Source organism: Paroedura picta, chromosome 7, assembly GCF_049243985.1.
Source record: "Paroedura picta isolate Pp20150507F chromosome 7, Ppicta_v3.0, whole genome shotgun sequence".
NCBI classification, from domain to species: domain Eukaryota; kingdom Metazoa; phylum Chordata; class Lepidosauria; order Squamata; family Gekkonidae; genus Paroedura; species Paroedura picta.
The window spans coordinates 3,994,665-4,020,266 of record NC_135375.1 but is presented as its reverse complement, the minus strand read 5'-3'; the positions used below and the strand labels follow the sequence as shown (position 1 = coordinate 4,020,266).

The following is a 25,602-nucleotide window of genomic DNA, read 5'->3' as shown; positions in this document are numbered from 1 at the left end:
TTCCGTTTTTTCCCCCCCATCACAATACCTTACATTCCCCTGAGCACCACAATCCAGCTCCCAGGCGGTGTGCCGGATCAACTCCAAAAACGTACAAGAGAGATTCAAAGAGCGTGTGAAAAAGAGAGAGACAGAGAGACAGAGAGAGAGACAGAGAGAAACCAAGCTGAAAGTGAGGCTGACAAAGCAAGTGTCCTGTACAGAGAGCGAGTGTCCAGCTTAGCACAGCAACAGAAGAACAGTCCAGAGACAGACAGACAGACAGAGACCATGAGATTGCTGGTTCCTCCCTTTGCCTTCTTGGTGCACTGCCGTCTCTGCCACCGGCTGCCCCGTGCGTCCCGCCTTGGGTTCAAGAGCTTGGAAACTGCCACCCCTGGTGGCCCCCACCCCTGGCTCCGGCCATCCTGAGGGTCTTCTCGAGCCGTCCCAGCAGCACCCGCCTCAGAGACCGGATCCCTCGGCTGCCGACCACGTACAGCACCCGTGGCCCCATCCCCGTGGAAGAAGGGAAGTGAGGTTCTTTGGTTAAGCGCATGAGTCTTTCAAAAGGCTTGGGTGAGGGAAACAAGCCGAAGGCGGCCTCTCTACCGCTGCCCCGGCCGGTGGTGCCCTCAAGTGCCCGGATGACCCTTGGCCTGTATTGCTGCCATCTGCCAGCCGGGGCCGTTCCTGGCGTCGGCCCGCCCATTGGCACGTCTTAAAGAACATGAGGTAGATGAAGTCGGTCCCTTCTTTGGTACATGGAGGCTTCTGCACAAGCACAAGACCAGTTCCCTGCCCCCCCCCGCTCCCCCATCCCCATCCCCACCCCCAGGTTCGAGAGGAGGCAAAACCCAGCGGCCTCTTCCCAGAGGGGCCCGTGGAAAGTGCGCTGAGGGGGAGCCATGCGCCTGTGCCCTGATGGGGCTCCTGTGTCCGTCATGACGGGGAGGGGTTTGGGGGCGCGGGGGATTCTGCATCACGCTAGGGGGCTGGAGGTGGGCAACAGGGCAACAGCCAAGAAAGAGGGGCTGTTCAGTTATCCATCCCCTCAGTCTCCCCCAGGCACGAACCCAGACTCTGTCCCGCCACAGTGCAATATCCTAGGGGTGCCAACTTCCAGGCAGGGGCTGGAGATGCCCAGAATTGCAACTGATTTACAGACTACAGAAATCGGCTCCCCTGGAGGGCATGGCTGCGTTGGAGAGTGGACTCTCTATGGGGTCACATCCCTGACTAGCTCCATCCCCAAACTCTCTTCTCCCTAGGATCCTCCCCCAAATGCCCAGGAGTTGGCAGCCTTACAACCTCCATCCCCCCCTTCTGCCTCTAAAGGCTCCAGGTCTGTTCTGCTCATTCCTGCTTTGATTCTTCCTGCTGGGTCCCACCTGGGGGCCAAGAGGTCTCTGCGAGGCACATCCGAAATTTCCCACTCTGAACCTGGTGGCCCCCTTTCATCACTGTCCTGGGAACTACAGTCCCCATAATGCACCGAGGAAGGGGAATGCGGAGGAGAAAGATGGAGGCCACCTAGGCAGAGCCCACCCATCGCTGGCTTCCCCACCTGCCCCTACCTCACCCCTTCCCACTCCGCTGCCCTTGGCCCCAATCTGGTCCGGGAAGCCCCTCGGTCGTGTCTTCCAGCATTCTGCGTTGAAAAGGTTGCCAGCCTCCCGCTGGGGCCTGGAGATCTCCAGACAATCAGGATCGTCTCCCCTGGAGAACATGGTTGCCGTTGAGGGTGGCCTCGATGGCCTTGTATGCCCCTCCCCTCCCCAGGCTCCACCCCCCCCCAAAAGCCTCCAGGTGTCTCTCAACCCAGCGCTGGCAGCCCTGGAATGCCGCCAGGGTTCATCCTTTTGGTCTTCTGTGCTGCCCCCTGCAGTTGGGATCCTGCCCCCCTCCCATGTGAGCTTCAGTTCCCCGCTGGGGAGCTGGAGGGAAAAGCAGAGGGGGTGGGTGCCCTGGGCTTCAGAGCCTGCTGCGTGGGACTTGTGGGGCTGCAGATGTGGCCTCCGAGGAGAGGGGAGGGGTGCATGCTGCTCTCGGGGTCCCGCGTCTTCTCAGGCCCCAGAGCCAAGTCCAGGACGGAGCCCCCTCCAGAGTCCCGGGAAAGGAAAGAACCCCCTCAGGAAGCCTGCCCCCCTCCCACACACGCACACGGCCCCTCCCAAGCGTCCGTCTTCTGCCTCCATTCCGGGCATCTCTGCCTGTCCACGGCTCCGAAATCCCCCAGGCAGGTTGCCACGAAAAGATGGGGCTGCCCGCCCAGTTTGCAGAGGCCACGCAAACAAAGTTTGACCTTGGCTGGCCCTTGGGGGGGGGGTGGCTGAAGTGCTGCCCCACAGTCCAAGACACGGCAGAAGCTCTTGGTGTGTCCCCCTCATGCCGAGGTGCTGGCTGGAGCATGGCCGCGTGGCGCCGTGGACAGCAAGTGGCTCTGTGGCATCATGGGGCTGCCGTGGCTGTGAGCACCCCCGGGGCTGCCTGCGACGCCGGATCTCCGGGCAAAGAGCACACCTGCCGGGGCAAAAGAGACGAGGGAGTTACAAGGGAGGCAAGCCGGCCTTCATGGGCCAAAAACAACCTCTAAGCCACTCTGTCCCTTGTGACCAAGGCCAGCACCTCTGTCCTCCTCGCCCTTGTGCTTGAAAAGGGGGGGGGAAGGGAATACTTCTTTGCACAGTGCAATTGACTGCCAGAGGATGCAGCAAGGCAGGGCTCTCAAGGGGAATCAGACAGATTCCTGGAGGAGGGGGCTATCAGTGGGATCCCTGGGCACCAAGCTGGTGACTCCTGCCACAAAGGCTAGAAACCGCTCAGTGCAGGGATGCCCAACCAGGGGTCTGTGGCCTTGAGAGCAAGTTTGGTGTCGTGGTTAGGAGTGCAGACTTCTAATCTGGCAAGCCAGGTTCGATTCTGCGCTCCCCCACATGCAACCAGCTGGGTGACCCTGGGCTCACCATGGCACTGATAAAATTGTTCTGACCGGGCAGTGATATCAGGGCTCTCTCAGCCTCACCCACTCCACAGGGTGTCTGTTGTGGGGAGAGGAAAGGGATGGTGATTGTAAGCCTCGGAGACTCCTTCGGGTAGAGAAAAGTGGCATCTAAGAACCAACTCTTCTTCTTCTTCAGTAATCTCAGGGCTCTCTCAGCCTCCCCTCCCTCACAGGGTGTCTGTTGTGGGGAGAGGAAAGGGAAAGCGAATGTAAGCCGCTCTGAGCCTCCTTTGGGTAGGGAAAAGCGGCATATAAGAACCAACTCTTCTTCTTCTTCTTCTTCCCCTCCTGCCTTAATGGACTCGGCCATGAACGAGGGAACGAGCCAGCCTCAATGCAACAATGCCCTTTTGTCAATCTTCCAGGGGGCTCCGTCTGGAGGTAATTTCAGGTGTGAATGCTCACATGATTGCCACCTGTATCACACGCCACACACGGGCACTCCCCCCGGGGCAAACCCCGATCCCTGCAGCACATTCCTGGACCTCCAAGGCGATGGATTGTATAGAGAAGGCATCCAACCGGGGGGGGGGGGGGGCTCCAGCGGCCGGCTACGGCTGCAACGTATTGGATTTCCCGGCTGCAATTACCCAGGCCGGGCGGCCCTCCTATTTACCTGTGTAGACAACTCCATTTATTTCTATTGACATGTTGATGCTGCTAAAGCCGTTGGTGGACAGGTTCAATGCAGCCTCCTGTCTGTCATCTGGAAGGGGGAGAAGAAACACCGAGGGGGGGGGGGTTAGAAGGACAGCAGCTGGCCCCGGAGACGGGCACAAGGGCCAGCCAAGCCGCGAGTTCAACGTCCGGGTATGAGACGATCTCGGAATCAGAGCAAAAGGGAACACCGGGAGCATTCAGCACAAACCTGACTCCAATGAGGGAATCGAGCAGCATGTGGCACATGGAAAACGCATGCAAACCAGACAGCAGCATCCAGGGGGCTACACTGAGAACCAGGTCCCCCTCCCCATTTAAAAGACCCTGTGCTCCTGGCTATGTATGCCTCCCCCCCCACTTATGAAATACCTTATACTAAGTCAGGGTCCCCAAGTTTTTAAAGCCTGTTGGCACATTTGGAATTCTAACACAGTGCGGAAGGCACAGCCACAAAAAGGCTGCTGCAGGAGGCGGAGCCATCCACAAAATGGCTGCTACCAAAGGTGGAGCCAACCGCAAAAAGGCTGCTGTAGGAGATGGAACCAGCCACAAAGCAGCTGCCACAGCTTACGTCCTGGCATGAAGTCAAGGGGCAGCTGACAACAAAAGAACATTTTATCTCCAATGGCTTCTCAGAAGCCTTGCTGGGGAAAGCCCCGCCTGGCCCCACCCACTTCACGAAAATTCTTGGCTGGCACCAGAAAAGGTGTCCAGGGGCTGGATGCCACGTTGGGGACTCCTGTACTAAGTCCATCCCAGTCATAGAATCATAGAGTTGGAAGGGACCTACAGGCTCATCTAGTCCAACCACCTGCACAGTGCAAGAAATCACAACTACCAGCCCACCCACGGTTACCCCAATTTCCTCAGGAGGACTAGATGGCCGAAATGGCCCCTCCAGCTCTAGGATTCTATGCTCCCCGGGAAATCTGGCCCCAGTGCTGCCTCCTCTGAGGGTCTCAATGGACACCCCAGCGTTTGTTGATCATCGCTGCCCACCACGAGGAAGCAAACTGCATGCCTGCAGGGTGGCAATCCATACCCGGGCTGGGCAGGTATGGGCAAAGGGGAGGTAACCCTTCATGGCTGATTCTGTGAAGGTTCAAGGGGGTGGCAGGTTACAGTAGATGAGCGATTGGGATGTGAGTGTCCTGCATAGTGCAGGGGGTTGGGCTACACAAGGACTTCAGTGGACAAGGACTTCAAGGTGCGCCTGGACTCTTGTCCTTGTCCACTGCCCAGACTTAGAAAGAACTACAGGCCAGGACCACTGCTAAATAACTCCAAAGCGCTCCGAAATCAAACCATCCCCTGCAGATAAATAAAACTTTGCAGCCTGGACTCCTCCGTCCCAACCCAGGAGCAGCTCTGAGACCCACCAGACTTTCCATTGATTAAGGGAGCTTTGACCCCTGGAGGTTTCTACACCCCAAAATCTGGTGGGCCCGGGAGGTTTCCCGCTTTCCTGCAGATCTGGAGCCCCTTTGCAACTCCAGGAGAACTCCAGGCCCCTCCTGGAGGTTGGCAAGCCTACCGGCACTACAATTCCCAGGGTCCCTGGTCACAGACAGGGGCAGCCCCGTCCCCCGCAGAGACTTGCCTCCGCAGTTGTTGATCTTGATGTTGACCGGGAACTGGGAGGCCACGGCCAGGAGGTTCTGCTGGAGGGCGTGCTGGACCAGCCGCTGCTTCTCCTCCGCCCCCAGCGCCATCTTCTTCTCCGGCGGCTCCCCCGTCTCCAGCTTCTCCCGCAGTTGCTCCAGGGCCACCGCCTGAGACGCCACTGCTTGCGCTGCCGCCAGGTGATGCCCGGCCAGGCTGACGGGGAGGGCGATGCGGCTGGGCATGGCAGACGCCAGGAGGCTGTCTTCTGTAGCAGAAAGGGAGGGAGGCGGAAGGGTGGAGCAGGTGGCGGCCGGCCTGCGCTGGGGAGACTCAGGCACGGATCCAGGGCCTTCTTGGTCCCGCACCAGTAGACAGGCTCAGCCCTGCCGCTCAGCTGCTGGGTCCCACGCTTGGGGTTTCTCTTCAGAGCAGGGGGAGGCATGGCCACAAGGTTCAGGGTTCTGGTACTGACCTTTAAGGGCCCCATGTGCACGAGGGACTGCTTAACCCCCTATTCCCCCTGCATGGGTACACACGGGTTGGAGGTTCCCCGTCCTTGTGAGGTTCGCCTGGCCTCGGCTGGGCCTTTTCGTCCCTGGCCCCTGCCTGCTGGAATGAGTCCCCAGAAGATTTAAGGACCCTGCCGGAACCTCTTCAGTTCCGCAGGGCCTGCAAGAGGGAACTCTTTTGCCAGGCGTTGGGTTGAGGCCAGGACTTAGAAGAAGAAGAAGGGTTGGTTCTTATATGCCGCTTTTCCCTACCCGAAGGAGGCTCAAAGCGGCTTACAGTCGCCTTCCCATTCCTCTCCCCTTAGCAGATCTGGCCCTCCTCTGGTGCTTCTGGCTCCACCTGTAACACACCTCCCTGGGCTCATGCACACGTGTACAACAGCAATCTTGCGGCTGGTAAGGGAGGGGTGGGAGGGGGTGTTTTTTAAACTCTCTGTGGTTTTATCTTTTTATGGACAAATGTTGTGAGCCGCTGCAGGCTGGCCGGTCTGGAGCAGCAGCAAACAATCCAAGAAGTAATAATAAATACAAGATCAATATAACGGAGCTCTTCCGCCAGGCTTTTGGTTGGAGCCAAAGTGAAACCACACTGCCCTATTTCACGGTCCTGCCGATCCCCCTGTCAACTACCAACATGGAGCGGAAAAAGCTCCAGATCTCTTCCGGAGCTTTGCCTGCTCTGAGCGATGAGAGGCCGCTGCTGGTTTTAGCCTGTTTGTGCCAAAGACTTTTAAGATTAATTTAAAGTTAAAATTGTATTTAACTTCTGTACACTGCCCTGAGCCAGTCTCCTGGATAGGGTGGTCTAGAAATCAAGTCAACAAATCAACAAATCCCAGACCGGACCAGACTCAAAGGGCTGATCCTTCATGGGCCGCCTATCTTGGGGGTTCAATCGGGTGCAATTCTGCCCCCCGTGCTTTTCGACCTGTAGGTCAAGCCTTAGGACAAACCCTTCGTGGCTTTGGGGTTGGTTGTCATCGAGAGGCAAATGAAACTCGGCTCTACAGAGCCTTCTCCGGATCTCCTGGAGATACAACGGAGGTCCTGGGTGGGTGCCTGGCCACAGGGGAGACCCGGCTAAAAGGGAACTAACTGAAACTAGACCTTTAAAAGAGAAAGGATTCGCCAGCTGGGAAGGTAGAGTTTTTAAATGACATTGTCCTCTCCAGATTTTGGGGCAAACTGGATGCACCATGTCCAACAGAGCATCACACAGGCACCAAAACCCAGGGGCCATCAGGAGATCCACTGGTGGGGACAGGACTTCGGAAACCCTCCCACTGTGGCCCCCCAAATGCCAAGAAGGCAGAGCCTCCCTGCCTCAGAGAAAGGAACAGAAGAGAAGCCATGCTGGATCAGGTGTCACCCAGTGGCCAAAACCCAGGGGCCATCAGGAGGTCCACCAACAGGACCAGAAAAACAGAAGCCCACCCACTGTTTCCTGCCACCAAGAATGCAGAGCATCAATGTCCCAGACATAAAATGTAACAAGCTATGTTGGATCAGGCCAGTGGCCACCCAGTCCACCCAGCTCTGTGTCACCCAGTGGCCAAAACCCAGGGGTCATCAGGAAGTCCACCAGAGGGGTCAGACTCCAGAAGCCCTCCCCCTGTGGCCCTCCAACCACCAAGGAGACAGAGCATCATTGCCCCAGACACAGTGTTCCCTCTGAATCACGTGGCTAACAGCCAGTGATGGGCCTCTGTCCCATATAGTTTATCCAGTCCCCTTTTGAAGCTGTCTACAAGGGAACAAGAGTCAACGAGTCCAAGGAGGTCGTCCGGCAAGGTCAACAACCAGCTTTGAACAGGCAGCCAAAGAGGGAGAGGCCAGGAGTATCCACAGAGCAAACCTGAGGGTTTTTTTCTGCCTCTTCTGCCCCCCCCCACACAGGTGCCCTCCTGCCCCTCCCCCAGGCCCCAAAGCTGGCAGCTGCTCACCTTTCTTGATGCTGTGGACTTGGCTGATCTGGCTGCAGCTGTGGGCGGAGATGGTGAGGGCAGGCACAGGGAGCTTGGGGGAAGGCAAGACGGCCGGCGTCCCCACGGGGGAGTAGTTGAACAGGGTGGTCCCAAAGGTCTGCCTCCGCCCCTCCCGCCGGTTGCTGTCGATGGCGGCCTGCAGCTCCCCAGGAGAGCTCAACGCCCGCTTCTCGCACTCGTATGGGTAGAGGTATTTCATGTACCTGCCGGGCAGAGGGAGAGGAGAGCCATGCCGAGAGGCAAGATCCCTTCTGGAATCCTTTCCAGAGGCATTTCTTCTCAGGGAGGCTTGAGGCCCGTAACAGCAGGTGGAAATCCAACGGATGCAGCGGCACCCTCCCTGTATCTCCATGCAGGACGGGAGGGCGCATGCCCGCATCAGAGGGAAAGAGCAGGGACACTCTTCGGGGAGCTCACGAAATCTGGCTGTCTCTCCACCCGTCCCCAGCTGGGTGCAAAGGAAAAGACTTGGGTGGGGGCACCCTGATTTCCCTGAGCAATCCTAGGCAGGAGGGATGCCAGCCAGCTTCTGGACTGCAACACAGAAGCATGTTCTGCCAGGTTCCCTTTGCTGGGCTCTGCACGTCCACCCTGCCCCCCACCATGCTGGGCTTGGATCCTTCCTGAACCTGCCGGCTTTCAGTTGCCAGCCTCCAGGGCGGGCCTGGGGATCTCTCCACGCTACAACCAAGCTCCAGCTACAGAGGTCAGTTCCCTTGGAGGGGAAACCTGGTTTGATGTACGGCTCTTATGGCACCAGACTCAGGGGGCAGCTGTGTTGGTCGGAAGCAGAAGAACAAGGAGCACAAAAGCTTCAACCCGGGATTAAACTTTCCACACACTGTGTGCTGTTTCAGAGCGCGTCACCCAACTGCAAAAGCACATTGAAAGCGCATTCAACATGCGTGGAATTAGCAAACAGGTTTTAAAGGCACCACTAGACCTAAAACAATATTCTACGGTCCCTCCCAGGTTGCAGTTGTGGTTAAGAGCGGTGGTTTCTAATCTGGCAAGCCAGCTTTGATTCCCTGCTCCCCAACATGCAGCCAGCTGGGTGGCCTTGGGCTCGTCACAGTGCTGTTCTCACAGAGCAGTTCTGTCAGAGCTCTCTCGGCCTCCCCTCCCTCACAGGTTGCAGGGAGAAGAAGAGAAGGTGCTTGGAAGCTGCTTGGAGACTCCTTTGGGCAGGGGAAGTGGAGTATAAAAACCAACTCTTTTTCGTCTTCTTCCCCCTTTCCTATACACTGACCTCCCCTAGCTCCACCCACAAAATCTCCAGGAACTTCCAAACAGGAGCTGGCAACACTTGGCTCCAGGTGGCCAGTTCAGTCTGGCAGCACTCCAGGCCTTTGGAAGCCCAGGTGGACATAAGGGACACTCAGCCAATGGCCACTCCCTACTTGAGAGACGCAGCCCGGGGGCGAGAGGCAGCAGGCCCGTCCCCTGCCCAATCCGGCGTCTCCAGGCCACTCACTGGGTGCGGAGGGTGAAGGCCGCGCTGGTGATGGAGGTGGGCAGGTTGAGGCCCTTGGTGATCTCCCGCCAGATCTTCTTGTTGATGACTTCCACCAGACCCCCTTTCTCCGTCACCAGCCGGTAGAGCGTGTACAGGTCCAGGACTTGCTTGGCCATGATGGGAATCCGGTTCACAGGCGTCCCTATGAAAGGGAGAGAGGGAGCGGGGAAAGGTCCCACAGAATCAACAACCCCAGAGGGGGAAGGAGAAGTAGCCCAAATCCCAGATGAACCACCTCTTATACAAATACTGAGTCATCCAGTGTGGCATCCAAGCCTCCCAGAGTCCCTAAATGAGATATCTCGGTTCCCTTGGAGGAAACGGGGGCTTCGGAGGGCGGCCTCTGTGGCTGCTGAGCTCCCTCCCCGCCCCCCAGCAAACTCCAGGACTCTTGCAGCCTGGAGTTGGGAACCCGACGGCCAAAGCGGAATTCTGCCGGGTTGCTGCTGGCCGGCCCCCGGGCCGGATTTCCCAGCATGCACTCTGCCCCACCAGCCTGGCTTGATGTTTAAACTGAAATCAATTCCAATAACCCTGCCGCATTGACAGCTCTTCGCGGCACTCTCTCCGGCTAATTAACAGCCTCTCGGGTCACCGGGACAAGAGTTCTCAGTGCCACCGTGCCCGAGGCTCCCTTGGGAGCCAGCAGGTGGAGAGAGACACAGAGAGAGACAGAGAGAGACAGAGATGAGTGACCCGGTCTCCCTGGGAGGGATGCTGGATACTAAATCTCGAGGACATCCAGTGAGGCTGAGGGCCACTGGATTCAGGAGGGACAAAGGGACATATTACTGTGCATGGAGAAGGATTAAAAGGTGGCCAGAAGACAGAGTGATGGCCACGGGAATCAACAGCTTTCAAATGGGGTTAGATAAATTCATGGAGGAGAAGCCTATCTGTGGCTATTAGCCATGGTGACTGAGGGGAACCTCCACATTCAGAGGCACTCAATCTTGGGAACCCCAAGCCAGGAGGCATCAGGGAAAGGGCCTCTTTGCCCTGTTGCTGGCCCTCCAGAGGAACTGGCTGGCCCCTGGGTGAGACGGGAGGCTGGACTGGATGGACCCCTGGTCTGACCCAGCAGGGCTCTTCTGATGTTCTTAGGAAGGCCTCGGCCTCCTGTTGCTGGCCCTGCAGAGAAACTGGCTGGCCCCAACACCAGGCCCTGCTGACACCTAGAGAAGGGAGGCTGGACCGGATGGACCCTCCCTGGTCTGACCCAGAAGGGCTCTTCTGATGTTCTTATGGAGCAGGAATGTGGCTAACCCTGCATCCCTAAGAACACGGGGCAACCCAAATTCCCACCAGCCCTGATTTTGCCTGGCATTTGTTGAAGTGAGTGACTCAGCATGCCTGGCCAGTGGGGGGAGCTACATCACTCTAAGACTGTGCAGGTGTTATCTCCTCGCTCTGGCTTCACCTGGGAGCTGCCTTCTGCCCCTGCCCCTTTGCCCTCTCAAATGCTTCACATGGCCTTCCATGGAGACACACATCTCTGCAGGACTCTCCTGCACAGACAATGCCCTCATCCTCCCGCACACATGATGCTGGACAAGCTGCCATTTGGGACCCAAAAAGTACGCTTTAGACGAGGCTCCTTCCCTTCTCTTCTTTGGACTGCAGCCTGGATGTGAACTGGATCGACCTGAATAAATGTGAATTGACTTTTCTTTTGCAACAGATTTCTTACCTGTGCTCCGGCTGGACAAACTCTGCTCTATTAGCCAACTACCCCAACACCAGCCCTGCTTCCGAGGCACGCAGCCTCTGACACCTGGAGAAAAGCTCTTAATTTATGCCTGGCCTTCTCCTGGGTGGTCATGAATGGGAGCAGGGAGGGAGGGGAGGGCTCTATCGGAAAGCCATTCATTTGCAGCCGAGAAGTTGGGGGGGCCTCCCCTCCCCTCCAAGCCGCCCGTCACTCTGGGCCGCTTTCTGCCTCACCTAATTTATGGCCCCGGTATCGGCTGGGCTGTTCCTCGTAAGCCTGAAAAATGGCTCCCTTTATTCTTTTTGCAGAACCCATTTTGCTTGTTTTGTCTCTCTTTGGAAAAAAAGGAGAGATGGGGGCTGCTCCCCCACCCGCTGCTGAGCGAGCATCTGCATTCACAACTGCTGGGGCCAGATCCTGCCTCTGTTCTTAGGGAGAACATCTGAACATCAGAAGAGCCCTGCTGGATCAGGCCAGGGGTCCATCTAGTTCAGCCCATCTCACCCAGTGGCCAGCCAGTTCCTCTGGGGAGCCAATCATAGGACAGAGAGGAAAAGACCTGCATCAAACATCAGAAGAGCCCTGCTGGATCAGGCCAGTGAAGGTCCATCGAGTCCAGCCTCCCGTCTCACCCAGTGGCCAGCCAGTTCCTCTGGAGGACCAACCACAGGGCACAGAGGTTGAAGCCTTCCCCTGAGAATAATGCGAGAAGAGCATTGCTGGATCCTATCTGGTCCAGCGTCCTGTCTCCCACAGTGGCTGGTCACTTCCTCTGGATGGCCAAGAACACAACGTAGAGGCCAAGAAGTTGCTTCCTGGGTCTAGGATTCGTAGGTTTAGTGCCTCTGAATGGGGAGGTTCCCCTCACCCACCCTGGCTAGGAGCCATGACAGACAGGCTGATCCTCCATGGATCTCTCTAATCCCCTTTGAAAGCGGTCTCTTCCTGTGGCCATCACTGCATCCTCCGGCAGGGACTCCACATTTTAATCCCCTCTCTGTGAAAAGGAGTCTTTCCTTTTGTCCAACCTGAACCTGCTGCCCCTCACCTTCATGTTCTAGTCTTTGGGGAGAGGGAGAAAAAATGATCTTTGTCAGGTCTCTCCACCCCAGACAAAATTCTATCAGCCTCTCTCGTGTCCCCCTTTATTTGGCTCTTTTCTTAACAAAGCGGCCGAAGTGTGCCGGGGGGCACAACCCGAGTCAGGAGCCAGGCAGAGCCCCGGGTGGCCCCAGAATGAGCCTTGGAATTGTTGCAATAGGCCATGTCTGGTGTACAAAGAGAAGAGGAGAAGAGCCTGAAGGGGGCAGCAAGAAGACCATTAGAGAGGTCAGGGAGGTCAGGACCTCTCTCTCCCGTTAAGTGTCCTTCTTGTCTGTCTCCAGGTGGCTACTCTTGGCCGCAATTTCCGGCTCCTTCTCGGAAGCTTCATCTCTCTTTCTCTCTCTGTCTCTCTCAGGCAGCCACGTAGACAGGCTCTCTCTCTCTCTCTCTCCTCTGCACTATCCAAGTATGGCCATTCCTTAATAAATCATTTTCTCCTAATCCAAAAACACAGCGTGTGCATATCTCCGACTTATTTACTCTGCTAACAGAAATAACATCCAAAATTCCAGCTCATCTCCAGACTGCAGAGATCAGTTTGCTCGGAGAAAAGGGCTGCTTTGGAGGGGGGGGGGCAGGACTCGGTGTCCCTTTCCTCCCCAGGCCCCAGCCCCAAACCTCCCTTCCTGGATCAGGCAACCCTTCCCCCCCACCCCCCACGGGTGGCCAGGGGGAGGACACGCAAGAATGCTTAACTGCTAAATGCAGGTGCTTGCAGCCTGGGGGAGGGTGCCTTACTGTGGAGCTAGGGTAGCTAGCCTCCAGGCGGCACCTGGAGATCTCCCAACATCACAATTGATCAGCTCCCTTTGGAAGGGGGACTCTGTGGCATTGGACCCCCACTGGGAAAAAAGCTTTGCAGCAAGTCTTTGAGTGGCAGAATTTGCACCCATGTCCTGGCCTGTTGCCCAAGAGCAAGATCCTGGGGGTGGGGGGGGAGGAGCAAGATCTTGCTGTCACACAAAGCCTGTTAGTCCCAGGGTGGCTTGGACTGGAGGACCTCCTGGTTGGTCAAGGGCCCTGCCTCAGTTCCCTCACTGTAGCCTGTGGGACAGTGCCACTGGGCCTTGCTCTTCTTCTGCCCGACCCCCCCCCCCCGCTCCACTCCACCCACAGAGTCTCTCTGCAGCCTCCAGGAGGGAGCTGCCCTTCTCCTACAAGGATGGCTTCTCTGCAGTCTTTGGAGATCATAATTATTCCTATTTATTATTTGACTTGTATCTCGCTCTCCCAGACGGCTCAGCTCCCCCGGAGACAGAAGGGCCACTTTGGAAGGTGCAGAGGACAGGTGGGGGCTGCTCTGACGTGGCCTCCGGCCCCCTCCGCCAGTGGTGGGAGAGCCCATCGCTCCTGCCTCCGTCCCTCTGCAGGGCCCTAATAGAGACACAGATCTCTGGGGCAGATTAAGATGGGACCGGGGGACCGGCAGGCAGATGAATGCCAACGGGGGAGCTGCCAGACTCGCCTGCCGTCCCTCCCCAAGATCGATGCCCTGAGAAGAGAGGGCCGGGACATCTTGGCCCTTATCTCCCCGCTGTGGATTTATGGGCATTGACCGAGGCTCCCTGGGGGAAGCAGCCCCCCCCCCCCGCCCTGGCAGGATTCGATCCCTCAGCCCCAATGGCAGGAGCCTCACAAAGGCCCTCCGATACAGATGTACGGCCGGGGAGAGCAGCAGTTAATTAGCGCCCTTATCTCCGCCAGGAGAGAGCCAGTTAATTAGCTCCGCTCAGATAATGAGGCTCCCGGCCTCGTGTGTCCAAGGCAGCGGGAGGGCCGAGAGGATCAGGTCTCCGGACAATCCGGTCGGGGAGGGGGGGATGCTGGCGGTCAGTCTGCTTAATCCAGGTGGAGCCACTGAAAGAATTCTCCGTGAGGGTCAAGTATTTTGCTTGGGGGGAAGCAAAAGGGGTCTGCACTCCACAGGGGTGGCCGATACCCCCTCCCTTCTCCTTGGCTGTGCCCCCAGCTTTTGGGGAACATGGAACCCTAAAGGGAGATGGATGGATCGGACTGTGCTGACCAGCAGCCGGACAGTCTGGGCGCAAACCCCACTGATCGGAAAGGGAGAAGCCCACGTCCTGTGGGGGGCAGTCGCCAAAGAGGCCGTGTGGTGCAGAGGTCAGAATACGGATTGGGCCCCGGGAGATCTGAACTGAAGTCTCCCTTCGGCCATGAAAGCAACTGGGACATTCTGAGTGAGATGTTCCCTCTCTCACCTACCTTGCAAGGTTGTTGTGTGGGCTACACAGAGGCATGGGGTGGGGGGGAGACCATATCAGCCTTTCTCTGGAAGAAAGGTGAGTTTGATAAATTATTGACAGGTAGCCTCCCCCAATGAATTTCAGAGGCCCCCGACCATGGAAGTTCCACTCCACGCTTTGGTCCATTCCGTGGCCCTCAAGCTCAGCCCTTGGCAGATCTACAATCACAACACCCACTATCCACTGCAAATACAACTAAGTTCTGGAAAGGAATATGCACGACACGGAGGCGGAAAAGGTCTGCTCAAGCAGCCAACGGCCCTGATCCGCTCAGCCTATCACAAGCTTTTCCCCACGCTTTTTCCTCTCCGCTTAGCAGGCCAACAGGAGCAATAACCCAGTGCCAAATCACAGGTGGCTCCAAATGGACGGAAAAGTACTCTGCACATGCTCCACTGTGCTCCTGATGGTCAGATGGCAACCTGTTTCTTGGACTGCACTCTCCCGGGGAGCCAGGCAGGGGTGTCAGGCCAGATTCTCTGCTCCGCCCGGCCAGCCTGTGACAGCCCTCCCCACCGTGGAAATGAGTGCTGGGTTTTTGTAATCAGGGTGGGCGGGATAAATAGGAAGCTCTGGCAATTGAGGTGATTCGATAAATGCTTTAACCTCTGACCTCTCCTGCCAACCCCCCACCGAGCCGCAGAACACTTTTCAAAAGCCCCCCACCCCCCACCCCCCGCCCCCCACGGCCGATGCCTGTCCAGGGGCCGCCATCAATTAGAGCCCTTTGCCAGCATCTGGATTAATGAACAGGCCGCTCGATAGGAAATAAAACCGCAGGCAGAGGTTAATGTGGCGCTAATTAACCGGGAGGGGGGAGGCCCAGGGTGGTGGGTTCGGGGGGGGGGACCACAAAAGGCCGGAGTCGTTTAAAGGACCGTGGTCCACGAATCCAGGCCGAGGGTCCACGAATCCAGGCCGAGGGTGCTGAGGGGGGCGGAGGGGGCGTTCACTGGGCAGCGCAGCCAGAAAAGGAAGCATACTGCTCAGACTTCGAGTGGCCTGCAGCGTGCTGAAAGTGCATTTGAAGAAACGGGCATCCAGCCCTGCTGGAATATCGACACTGGAAAAGTTCCCCAGGTCCTCTGCGGGCAGAACTCCAGGCAAAAAAAATCTTCCCTCCCTCCGGTTTGCCCTGAAGGAAATTTCAGAGCACGCCAAGGCTAAAGTGGCAGGAGCTTTCAGGACCACGGAGGCCATCCAGTCCAACCCCTGGCTCAATGCAGGATCAGACCCTGCAAGGTCAAGGTCAGCATTCTCTACTCAGACTGGCAGCGGTTCTCCAGGATCTCAGGGATTTCCCCCCACCCCCTCCGACCTGGTCCATTCTTGTTGGGATAGGTAATGTCTGGTGTGCAAAGAGAAGAAGAGAAGAGCCTGAAGGGGGCAGCAAGAAGACCATTAGAGAGGTCAGGGAGGTCAGGACCTCTCTCTCCTGTTAAGTGTCTCTCTGGTCTGTCTCCAGGTGGCTACTCTTGGGCGCAATTTCCTGCTCCTTCTCGGAAGCTTCATCTCTCTCTCTCTCTCTCTCTTAGGCAGCCTTGTAGACAGGCTCTCTCTCTATCTCTCCTCTGCACTATCAGGTATGGCCATTCCTTAAATAAATCCTTTTCTCCTAATCCTAAAATACAGCGTGTGCATATCTATGACTGACTTATCCCGCTAACAATTTTAACTGGAGATGCCGGGGACTGAACCTGGGACCTTCTGCGTTCCAAGCAGAGGCTCTCCCACTGAGCCACAGCCCCTCCCCAGTAGCATCCCAAATCAGACCCTGGTCCATCATGGTCAGTATCGTCTACACAGACTGGCAGCGGCTCTCCAAGACCCTAGGCAGAGCTCTTCTGCATCGCCAGCTGCCTCTTCCTTTAACTGGAGATGCGGGGATTGAACCAGGGACCTTCTGTGTGCCAAGCGGAGGCTCTTCCCCTGAGCCTCACTTCCCCTAAGCAGGGACTGCGAGACCCTCAGGTAACTCCAACTCACCTCTCTTCTGCATGAAGCCAAATAAGTCATCCAGGAACTCTTTGCGTTTGGGGTCACCGTCCAGTTCGTAGAGCTGCAGGGGGGGGGGGGGAGAAGCAGGAGAGAACATCAGCTTGAGGGTCAAGCAGGGCCTCCCAGGGAACAGGGTGCTCCTCCCACCCAGGCTTAGGGGCTACTGACAGGACACCCCCGGGCACCTCATTGTGTCCCTCCAGAAACAGGAAGGCCGTGCCCCCTAAAGCCCTTAGGCCTTCCCCCAAATAGTAACCCCGCCCTCGTATAGCCAGCAACAAACTGGTGTGCACAATCCAATTCTGTGGAAGCACAACGAACTGTGCAATGCCGGATTCAACTCCCTGCCGCGTTCATTTTCAAAAGTTTACGTTCCGGTTCTCAAGGCAAGGAAATTCCCTTTGGAAGTGTTTTCGGCCCAGTCTCAGGCAGGGCTAAATAAGAGATTCCAGTTTTTTTCTACAGCGATAGATATATAGGGCTACCCTCCTGAACAAAGCATCTTCTTCTGTCGGGGGCAGTAACGTTTTGCGAACTTGGTGCTCGGGGGGCCACAGTCAGAGGGCTTCTGGAGTCCTGGCCCTGCTGGTGGACCTCCTGATGGCCCCTCAGTTTTGGCCCCTGCATGGCAGAGAGTGCTGGACTGGATGGGCCTCTGGCCTGACCCAGCATGGCTTCTCTTTTGTTCTTATGTCTGGGGCAGGGGGCTTTTGGTGTCCTGGCTCTGCTGGGGGTCCTCCTGAGTGGTCCTCCTGGGTGACATAGAGTGTTGGAGTGGAGGGGCCACCGGCCTGACCCAACATGGCTTCCCTTATGCTCTTCTGTGGGGTGGGGTGGGGCAGGGCACTGCTGTTTGCCGCCCCTCTTCTTTGGTCCTTTCAAGGGCTTTTCCCACTTGCGCTGCAGGGGAACAGGGAGAGGGGTGGGGATGGGGTGGGGATGGGGACACCCTTCCTGCTATGGAGAAGAGAACGTTTTCATCATGACCTCGGGGAATTGCTGGAAGAAAAGTTGGAGGCAGCAGGAAAAGCAGAAGTGCCAGCCAGGGGTGGACTGACCCAAGCAAGCAAGCAAGGACCAGCCCTCCATCTGTAAGACCGGAGCAAGACTGGAAAAGCTAGGATGCTTTGGACGGCACTGATTCATAAGGTCACCAAAGGTCAAAAGCACCTTCATAGCACCAAGTATACACACACACTTTGAAATGCAGCCTTCGCTGGCCAACCAAGCTGAGAATCCAGGGCCCCCTTGTGCAAGCAGACCACTGGACTGGCTATCCCAGAATCCCTGGGGAAGTTCTCCTGCACAAGCGCCACTTAAATGAACATGCAGGAGCCTGGAAGGTGCCTCTTGGGGTGGGGGGAGGACTTCCGAATAAACAGATTCTGCAACCTTTGATGCTACAAAGACAAGTCGAGCTTCTGTAAGACTCCCTTTCAAGGAGCTGAGCTTCTCCCTCTGCCAGAAGACTAGAACTCAGGGGCATCCGAGGAAGCCGATGGGCAGTAGGTTCAGGAGGGACACAAGGAAAGGCTACTTTACATGGAATTCTCTGCCGGAGGATGCAGGGATGGCCACAGGAATAGACGGTTTTAAAAGGGGATTAGACAAATCCAAGCAGGAGTAATCTCTCAGTGGCTACTAGCTATGGGGACTAAAGGGGACCTCCACATTCAGGGGAACTAATCCTCTGAATTCTAGAGCTGGGGGGAGCCTGTTGCTGGCCCCCCAGGGGAACTGGTCAGCCACTGTGTGAGGCAGAATGATAGACTGGTCTTTATCCAGCAGGGCTCTTCTGGGGTTCTTATAAGGGAAGGCCTCGGCCTCTCTGCCCTGCTGTTTCCCCTTCAGAGGAACTGCTTGGCCCTTGTGTGAGACAAGAGGGTAGGCTAGATGGCCCCTCCCTGGTCAGAGCCCCACGGGACTCTTCTTGTGCTCTTAAGGAGGCCTCGGCCTCTCTGCCCTGTTGCTGGACCTCCAGAGGAATTCTTTGGCCACAGCGTGAGGCAAGACGATGGACTAGATGGGCCCTCCCTGGTCTGATCCAGCAGGGCTCTTCGGATGCTCTTCCGCTTGGGGCTGCCAGGCTGCCAAAAAAGCACAGCTGATCTGTCGCTGAACCAAAGGAGAACAACATACAAGTCCTGCAGGATCAGACCCAAGGCCCATCGCGTCCAGCATTGTGTTCACGGAGCCGCCAACAACCTGCGTTAGGGGAAATGGGGGAGTTTCCTGGCTCTCTCCGGGCCCTTCTAAGCCATCCCGGTCACAGCAGGCTCCTGCGGTGATTGACGGCAGCGGCTGTAAGCTAGCAATGCCCACAGCCTTCCATCTGTCCCCCCCAAGCAACGGGGAAAGAGGCACCCCCTCGATGCCCCCCAGCGGAGCTCTCCTGCCCGCACAACAGGGTGCCAGGTTCTCCGGCTGGCCATTGGCTCATCCCGGCAGCCTGGATGGGCTCAGCTCTTTGCCTCCCACTCCCCGGGGAGTCCTAGGTGCCCCTCCCTGCCCTCCGCAGCAGCCCCCTTTGACCTTTGCACGAGTGGAGGAGATAAATATTTGACGGCCCCTTGTGATCGCTGTTGAGCCTGGGCTGACACCTGTGGGGGGCTGCATCCATCTCCCGCTCCTCCCCCACCCCTCCGTCAGGGCAATTAGCAAGAGAGGGGCAGCCCCCTGCTGACCTTTGACCTCTATCTCCCAGGGACTGGAGGGATAAAGGGGATGGGATGCCCACCGAGGGAGGAGACTGGTCCGCAAGCCACTCCCTGGCCTTCCCCTCCTTTTGGGAGCCAGAGTGACACCAGACCAGCCAGCTCTGATTCCCCCCTTGCCAGGACGCATTTGGGAGAGAACGGCTTCCATTAAAATGCTCGGCCACGTCCCAGGCAGAAGCTGGGGGACGGTGAACTGGGCTGTGAGCCCCCTCCTCCCCCACGCCGCGCACTCCGCACACCCGGCAGCGGGGAGCGGACACCAGGCACATCGATGAGCACATGAACGGATTAGCCAGAAGAGAACAAACAAGGTTCTCGTTCTCATGGGTTGCTGTGAGCTTTCCGGGTTGGGTGGCCAAGGGGGTCGGTTCAGCCCCATCGCTGTGGCTGGCGTCTTTCGATGTACAGCATCCCCAAAGGGTTTTGAAGGCCAGAGGCGTCCAGAGGCATCCAGGGGAGGGGGTCTGCCATTGCCTGGCTCTGTGTAGCCGCCCTGGGCGTCCCCGGGGGCCTCCCAGTCCAAATGCTGACCCTGCTCCCTGTATGGAGACAGATGGGGCCAGCGGCAAATGGTGGGCTGGGAGCCCTTGATCCCTGATAGTTTTATTTCTCCTATGCTTTTGTGAACTACGACTGAATTCGAGGGGACTGATTGGCTGTTTTGGCAAAGAGTTATCTTATGGCTGTATTTGGATGTTGTGACACAGTTTAACAGAATTAACTTTTGCTCTATATTCCCTCTGTCATGATGGCAGTTCATAGTCTGAGGAAGAGGGCTTGCACTCGAAAGCTCACATTGAGTAAATCTTTGTGGGTCTTCAAGGTGCCTGACTGGACTCTGATTTCATTGTGCTCCTTCAGACCAACAAGGCTATCCACTTGAATCTAGGCTAGCGTGGGCCATGCAGGGGGGGCTGCCTTTCCAGGAATCTCTCTTGCCCTTCTTCCGGGGTGCCCAGGGGTCTGCCCCTCTGAGGCGCCCAGCTCTTCCCTGGAGTCACTCTTGGCCATCTAGGTGTGCCCTGCCACCACCTTCGGCCTGGTATTCTCTTCCACGGGCCCTTAGCTGGAGTCACAGCGGCTCTAAGAGTCCCTGCAGCACCTCAGCCAAAGCATCGCATTCCCTGGCGTCACGGAGCCAGAGATCCTCGGCCACTTTGTTAGCGGAGCACAACTCATTAGGACGGAATCGGCCGCGGGAAGCGTTGCACTGCGGCTGGCGGCTTGGCACAGCCTGTGGGGGACGGGCACCGTGCCAGCTGGAGAGCAGCCAGTCCGAGCAGACTGCTGTTTCATGATTAACCCCTTGGCCCGCCTGCCCTGCTGGGCTTCCATCCAGCTTTCCGCTGCTCGCAAGGGGAGACATTAACCCTTTGCCGGCACCTCTGCTCCCTCCTGCCCTCGAAGAATTGGAGCTGGGAAGGGTGCCTGGAAACGCCAAAGACCCACCAAGGCACGGTGGGGAGGGGCCAAGGCAGGGAAGGCCGTGGCCCTGGAAGAGAAGAAGGACAGGGCTTAAGAAGCAGAGGCAGAAGCATGCCACGGGAAGAAATGAACCAGCAAGGAAGGGCTCACTGCCCAGGGGATGAGCTCACACTTGTGGGGTAAGCACAGAGGCTCTCAGGCTGGAACATATTAGCCCACCAGTGAAAAGGTAGCACATTTGGCCCGGAGGACCCTGTCCCAAGGAAACGGGGACCCTGGGCCTCCTACGAGATCTGTGCTAGGCCCTTCAAGGGAACAGGCATTGATTTGATTGGTGCACATTATTCCGGCTGGCTCTTCCAAAGAATGGGGAAGGGGCCACAGTGGGTGAAAATTCTTGCAGATCGAGCAGAGAATACAAGCCTGGCAAGTCCAGGGCCACTTAAGAAATAGCCAGTTCCCGAAATGGCAGCTGCTGGCTCAGTCTTCATCTTAGAGTCGCCAACTCCAGAGGGGAACATTCCTGGAGATCGGAGGGATGAGCCAGAGAACAGCAAGGTTTGGGGGATGGGGGGACCTCGCCAGGTGCAACGTCATCAAGTCGACCCTCGAAAACAGGCATTTTCTTCCGAGGAACCCAGCTGCAATTCTGGGAGATGTCCAGTCCCTACCTGGAGATTGGCAACCTTATTTCATACATTCCTCGGAACTTCTCTGCAGGGCTTCCTTGTACTCGGTGCTGGTGCAGACTGCCCTGGCCTTGCTCCTGTTTGCATGCATGAAGGACCCCGTCCCTGCCTGCCTCCTCGGGGGTCTTGCCAAGGGGGCAGGGGGACAGAACAGGACCAAAGGCCGGCGCTCCTCTGGCCAGGACACACCAGGAAGGCCAGCACTGGAGCCGAGCACAGCCTGCCACACACACATGGCAGGAGCCAAGCTGGGCTCAGGGAGGAATGTGGCACAAGCCAGAAGCGACTGGATCAAGCAGGAGAGGGAGGGAGCGGAACTGGGCGCCTCAGCAGAAATTTTCTTAAACTAGCCGGGATACAGATTAACTTCCCAGTTTGGTCCTTTGGATTCATTGTTCATTCGCAAGCTGTTTTCCAGGTGAAGCATGTGGGAGAAGGAGTAGAAGAGCTAGGACCCCAGAATCCTAGAGTGGGAAGGGGCCACACAGGTCATCTAGTCCCACCCCCTGCTCAGTGCAGGGTCAGCCTCCAGCATCCAGGAGAAGGATCTGTCCAGCCGCTGCTTGAAGACGGCCAGTGAGGGGGAGCTCCCCACCTCCTTAGGCAGCCCCTTCCCCTGCTGAACTAGACTCCTAGAATCCTAGAGTGGGAAGGGGCCATGAAGGCCATCTAGTCCCACCCCCTGCTCAGTGCAGGATCAGCCTCAAGCACCCAGGAGAAGGATCTGTCCAGCCGCTGCTTGAAGACGGCCAGTGAGGGGGAGCTCCCCACCTCCTTAGGCAGCCCCTTCCACTGCTGAACTAGACCCATAGAGCCCTAGAGTGGGAAGGGGCCACACAGGCCATTTAGTCCCACCCCCTGCTCAAAGCAGGATCAGCCTGTTTCCAGGATAAGAATCTGTCCAGCTGCTGTTTGAAAATGGCCAGTGTGGGGGAGCTCCCTACCTTCTTAGGCAGCCCATTTCACGGCTGAACTAGACTCCTAGAATCCTAGAGTGGGAAGGGCCCATTGAGGCCATCTAGTCCAACCCCTGCTCAGTGCAGGATCAGCCTCCAGCATCCAGGAGAAGGATCTGTCCAGCCACTGCTTGAAGACGGCCAGTGAGGGGGAGCTCCCCACCTCCTTAGGCAGCCCCTTCCACTGCTGAACTAGACTCCTAGAATCCTAGAGTGGGATGGGGCCATCCAGGCCATCTAGTCCCACCCCCTGCTCAGTGCAGGATCAGCCTCAAGCACCCAGGAGAAGGATCTGTCCAGCCGCTGCTTGAAGACGGCCAGTGAGGGGGAGCTCCCCACCTCCTTAGGCAGCCCCTTCCACTGCTGAACTAGACCCATAGAGCCCTAGAGTGGGAAGGGGCCACACAGGCCATTTAGTCCCACCCCCTGCTCAAAGCAGGATCAGCCTGTTTCCAGGATAAGAATCTGTCCAGCTGCTGTTTGAAAATGGCCAGTGTGGGGGAGCTCCCTACCTTCTTAGGCAGCCCATTTCACGGCTGAACTAGACTCCTAGAATCCTAGAGTGGGAAGGGCCCATTGAGGCCATCTAGTCCAACCCCTGCTCAGTGCAGGATCAGCCTCCAGCATCCAGGAGAAGGATCTGTCCAGCCACTGCTTGAAGACGGCCAGTGAGGGGGAGCTCCCCACCTCCTTAGGCAGCCCCTTCCACTGCTGAACTAGACTCCTAGAATCCTAGAGTGGGAAGGGGCCATGCAGGCCATCTAGTCCCACCCCCTGCTCAACGCAGGATCAGCCCAGAGCATCCTAAAGCATCCACAGGATCATAGAATCATAGAATCATAGAATCATAGAATCATAGAATCATAGAATCATAGAGTTGGAAGGGGCCATGCAGGCCATCTAGTCCAACCCCCTGCTCAACGCAGGATCAGCCCAGAGCATCCTAAAGCATCCACAGGATCATAGAATCATAGAATCATAGAGTTGGAAGGGGCCATCCAGGCCATCTAGTCCCACCCCCTGCTCAGTGCAGGATCAGCCTCAAGCATCCTGCATTGAGCAAGGAGTGCTTTTAAAAAAGAAAGCCCAAGTTCTGCAAAAGCCCAATTAAACAGTCAGACCAAGACTCTCAGCTTCCTTGTTTTAAGCAGATCAGGGGCTTGCCTGAGTCCAACACCAGCCTCTCCCTCCTGGTGGACTGGAACATTTTGCAAACTGGAACCTGAAACAGAGCCCTAAACAGGGGTGGGGGGAGAGAACAGGGTTGGTTGTGCTTCATTAGAGCAGTTCAGCAGTGGGATGCGCTGCCTAAGGAGGTGGGGAGCTCCCCCTCCCTGGTGGTCTTCAGGCAGCAACTGGACAGATCCTTCTCCTGGGAGTTTGAGGCTGATGCTGCCCTGAGCAGGGGGTGGGACTAGTTGGCAACACTAATTGACAGCCGGAGAAGGGCTTCCCTTCTTTTGCCGGAGCCTGTCAGGAGGGCTCTGCGGGGAAGGATGGCCACCAGAAGTCGCACTCTCCCCAGAGACCCCACATGCCCTGGGAGGTCAGAGGTCAGGACCGCCCAATTGTCCAGGGAGCGCCCGTCTCCAAGGGGGCATGAGCCGGAAGCCGGAGCTGTGACCCAAGAGGGGACCTATTGATGATCCGATAAGTGTGGCAGCCATAAAAGGGAGGAAAGGAAGCCATGCGTCCTTCGGGAGGGACAGAAAGCAGGGGGATGACCCATCCCAGGACGGCCCCTCTCTTGCTAGCTGGCTGGCTGTGCGGAAGTCCTGCAAGACCCACCTGTGCTGCAGGTACACCAAACGGCCGTGGGCAAGTTCCTCTCCCAGTCTAGATGAGGCGGCCTCAACCCAGGTCATGCCTTGGTTCACCTCGGCCTGGCAGGGCTCTCCTCTGGCTGGCAGGGCTCTCTGGGGTCTCAGGCACAGGAAGGTCTGCCCCAGAACTTCCTCCCCATGAGCCTGGGTGGGCAGGGCTGCAGTGCCCATAGGGCTTCCCCCTTTCTGCCACCTTTTTTTTTGGGGGGGGGACTTGCCCTGCTAAGCCCATCATGGACCCACCTGAACACATGAAGCTGGCTAGTAGGGTCAGTATTGCCTGCTCAGACCAGCAGTGGCTCTCCAGGGTCTCCGGCTGAGGTCTTTCCCATCCCCTCCCCTCCCCCCCGGTCATTTTAACTGGGGATAGCAGGGGTTGAACCTGGGACCTTCTGCCTGCCAAGCAGAGGCTCTGCCCCTGAGCCTCAGCCTGTCCCAGCACCTTTCAGCTCCCCTTCTACCTGCCAAGGAGGTGCTTTACCACTGAGCCACAGCCGTGCCCCAGGATGCACATAAGGATTCCATATCCTGAATCAGACCCCCTTGCCACCAGGGGCCCTACTGCCCACTCAGACCCACAGCTGCTCTCAGGGGTCTCAGGCCAAAGTCTTTCCCATCAATTCCCACCAGGCCCTTTCAACTGGAGATGCTGCCGGGGATTGAACCTGGGACCTTCTCCATGCCAAGCTCTGCCCCTGAGCCCGGGTCTCAGGCCAGGGTATTTCCCCTCCCCTCCTGCCTGATCCTTTCCACTGGAGATGCCGGGGATTGAACCCGGGACCTCCTGCCTGCCAAGCAGAGGCTCTGCCACTGAGCCAGGGTCTCAGGCCAAGGTCTTTCCCATCCCCTCCTGCCTGGTCCTTTCCACTGGAGATGTCGGGGATTGAACCTGGGACCTCCTGCCTGCCAAGCAGAGCCTCTGCCACTGAGCCGGGGTCTCGGGCCAAGGTCTTTCCCCTCCCCTCCTGCCTGATCCTTTCCACTGGAGATGTCAGGGATTGAACCCGGGACCTTCTGCCTGCCAAGCAGAGGCTCTACCCCAGAGCCACGGCCCTTCTGTCACACAAGCCCCGCCAGGCAGCTTCCAGACGTTTCCATGAGTTTCTACACTGGAGTCTGCTCTGGGGACCAGACCCTCCTCTTTCTTAGGGCACCCCAAATCCATTCCCAGAACTGGCCGCTTTTCTTTCTCAAGTCACCTGCTGGCCATCAGCAGGGGAGGAGGAAGTTCGGTTGCCACCTCAGGGTTGGGGGGCTCCTGGAGAATGGAGAGTGGCACCTGGAGAGGACACCAAGCTCAGTGGGGCACAAGTCTATAGATGCCACCCTTCCGAGCCGCCCTTTTCTCCAGGGGAGCTGAGCTCTGGAGGCTGGAGGAGAGCTGTAACTCCAGGGGACCCCCAAGTCCCAATGGGAAGCTGGCTTTCCTAGGGGAAGGTTTCCAATGATCTCGCTATGGATGCCAGGTGAGTAACGGCACAGCAGGCTCAGGAAACGTCAGGGAGGGCGGTGGACTCTCCGCAGCTTCCAGAGTGCAGCTCTCCACCCTCTTGCCACTAACCGATGCTCCCCTGACCGTGATAAACAGCACGACGTGAGATCGATGCTCCGGCCATAAAAGTCAGAGCACACGAAGGGAAAATTAGTGCTAATCGAA

General features: G+C 57.4%; 1 protein-coding gene across 2 annotated transcripts in view; it reads right to left on the bottom strand.

Annotated features, from left to right (window-relative positions):
* Positions 1-811: 811 nt before the first annotated feature.
* ARID3C (AT-rich interaction domain 3C) overlaps positions 812-25,602 on the bottom strand; it is a 67,638-nt gene continuing 42,847 nt past the window's right edge. Inside the window, exons 3-8 of one of the 2 annotated variants that reach the window (XM_077346593.1) lie at positions 16,324-16,396; positions 9,217-9,400; positions 7,701-7,945; positions 5,244-5,510; positions 3,600-3,689; positions 812-2,502 (exon numbers count right to left, since the gene is read on the bottom strand). In XM_077346593.1, the coding sequence (XP_077202708.1) occupies positions 2,366-2,502; positions 3,600-3,689; positions 5,244-5,510; positions 7,701-7,945; positions 9,217-9,400; positions 16,324-16,396 (996 nt within the window). In that variant the 3' untranslated portion in view covers positions 812-2,365. Of the gene's footprint in view, positions 2,503-3,599; positions 3,690-5,243; positions 5,514-7,700; positions 7,946-9,216; positions 9,401-16,323; positions 16,397-25,602 lie in introns of both variants that reach the window. The other variant, XM_077346592.1, reaches the window with a different exon arrangement.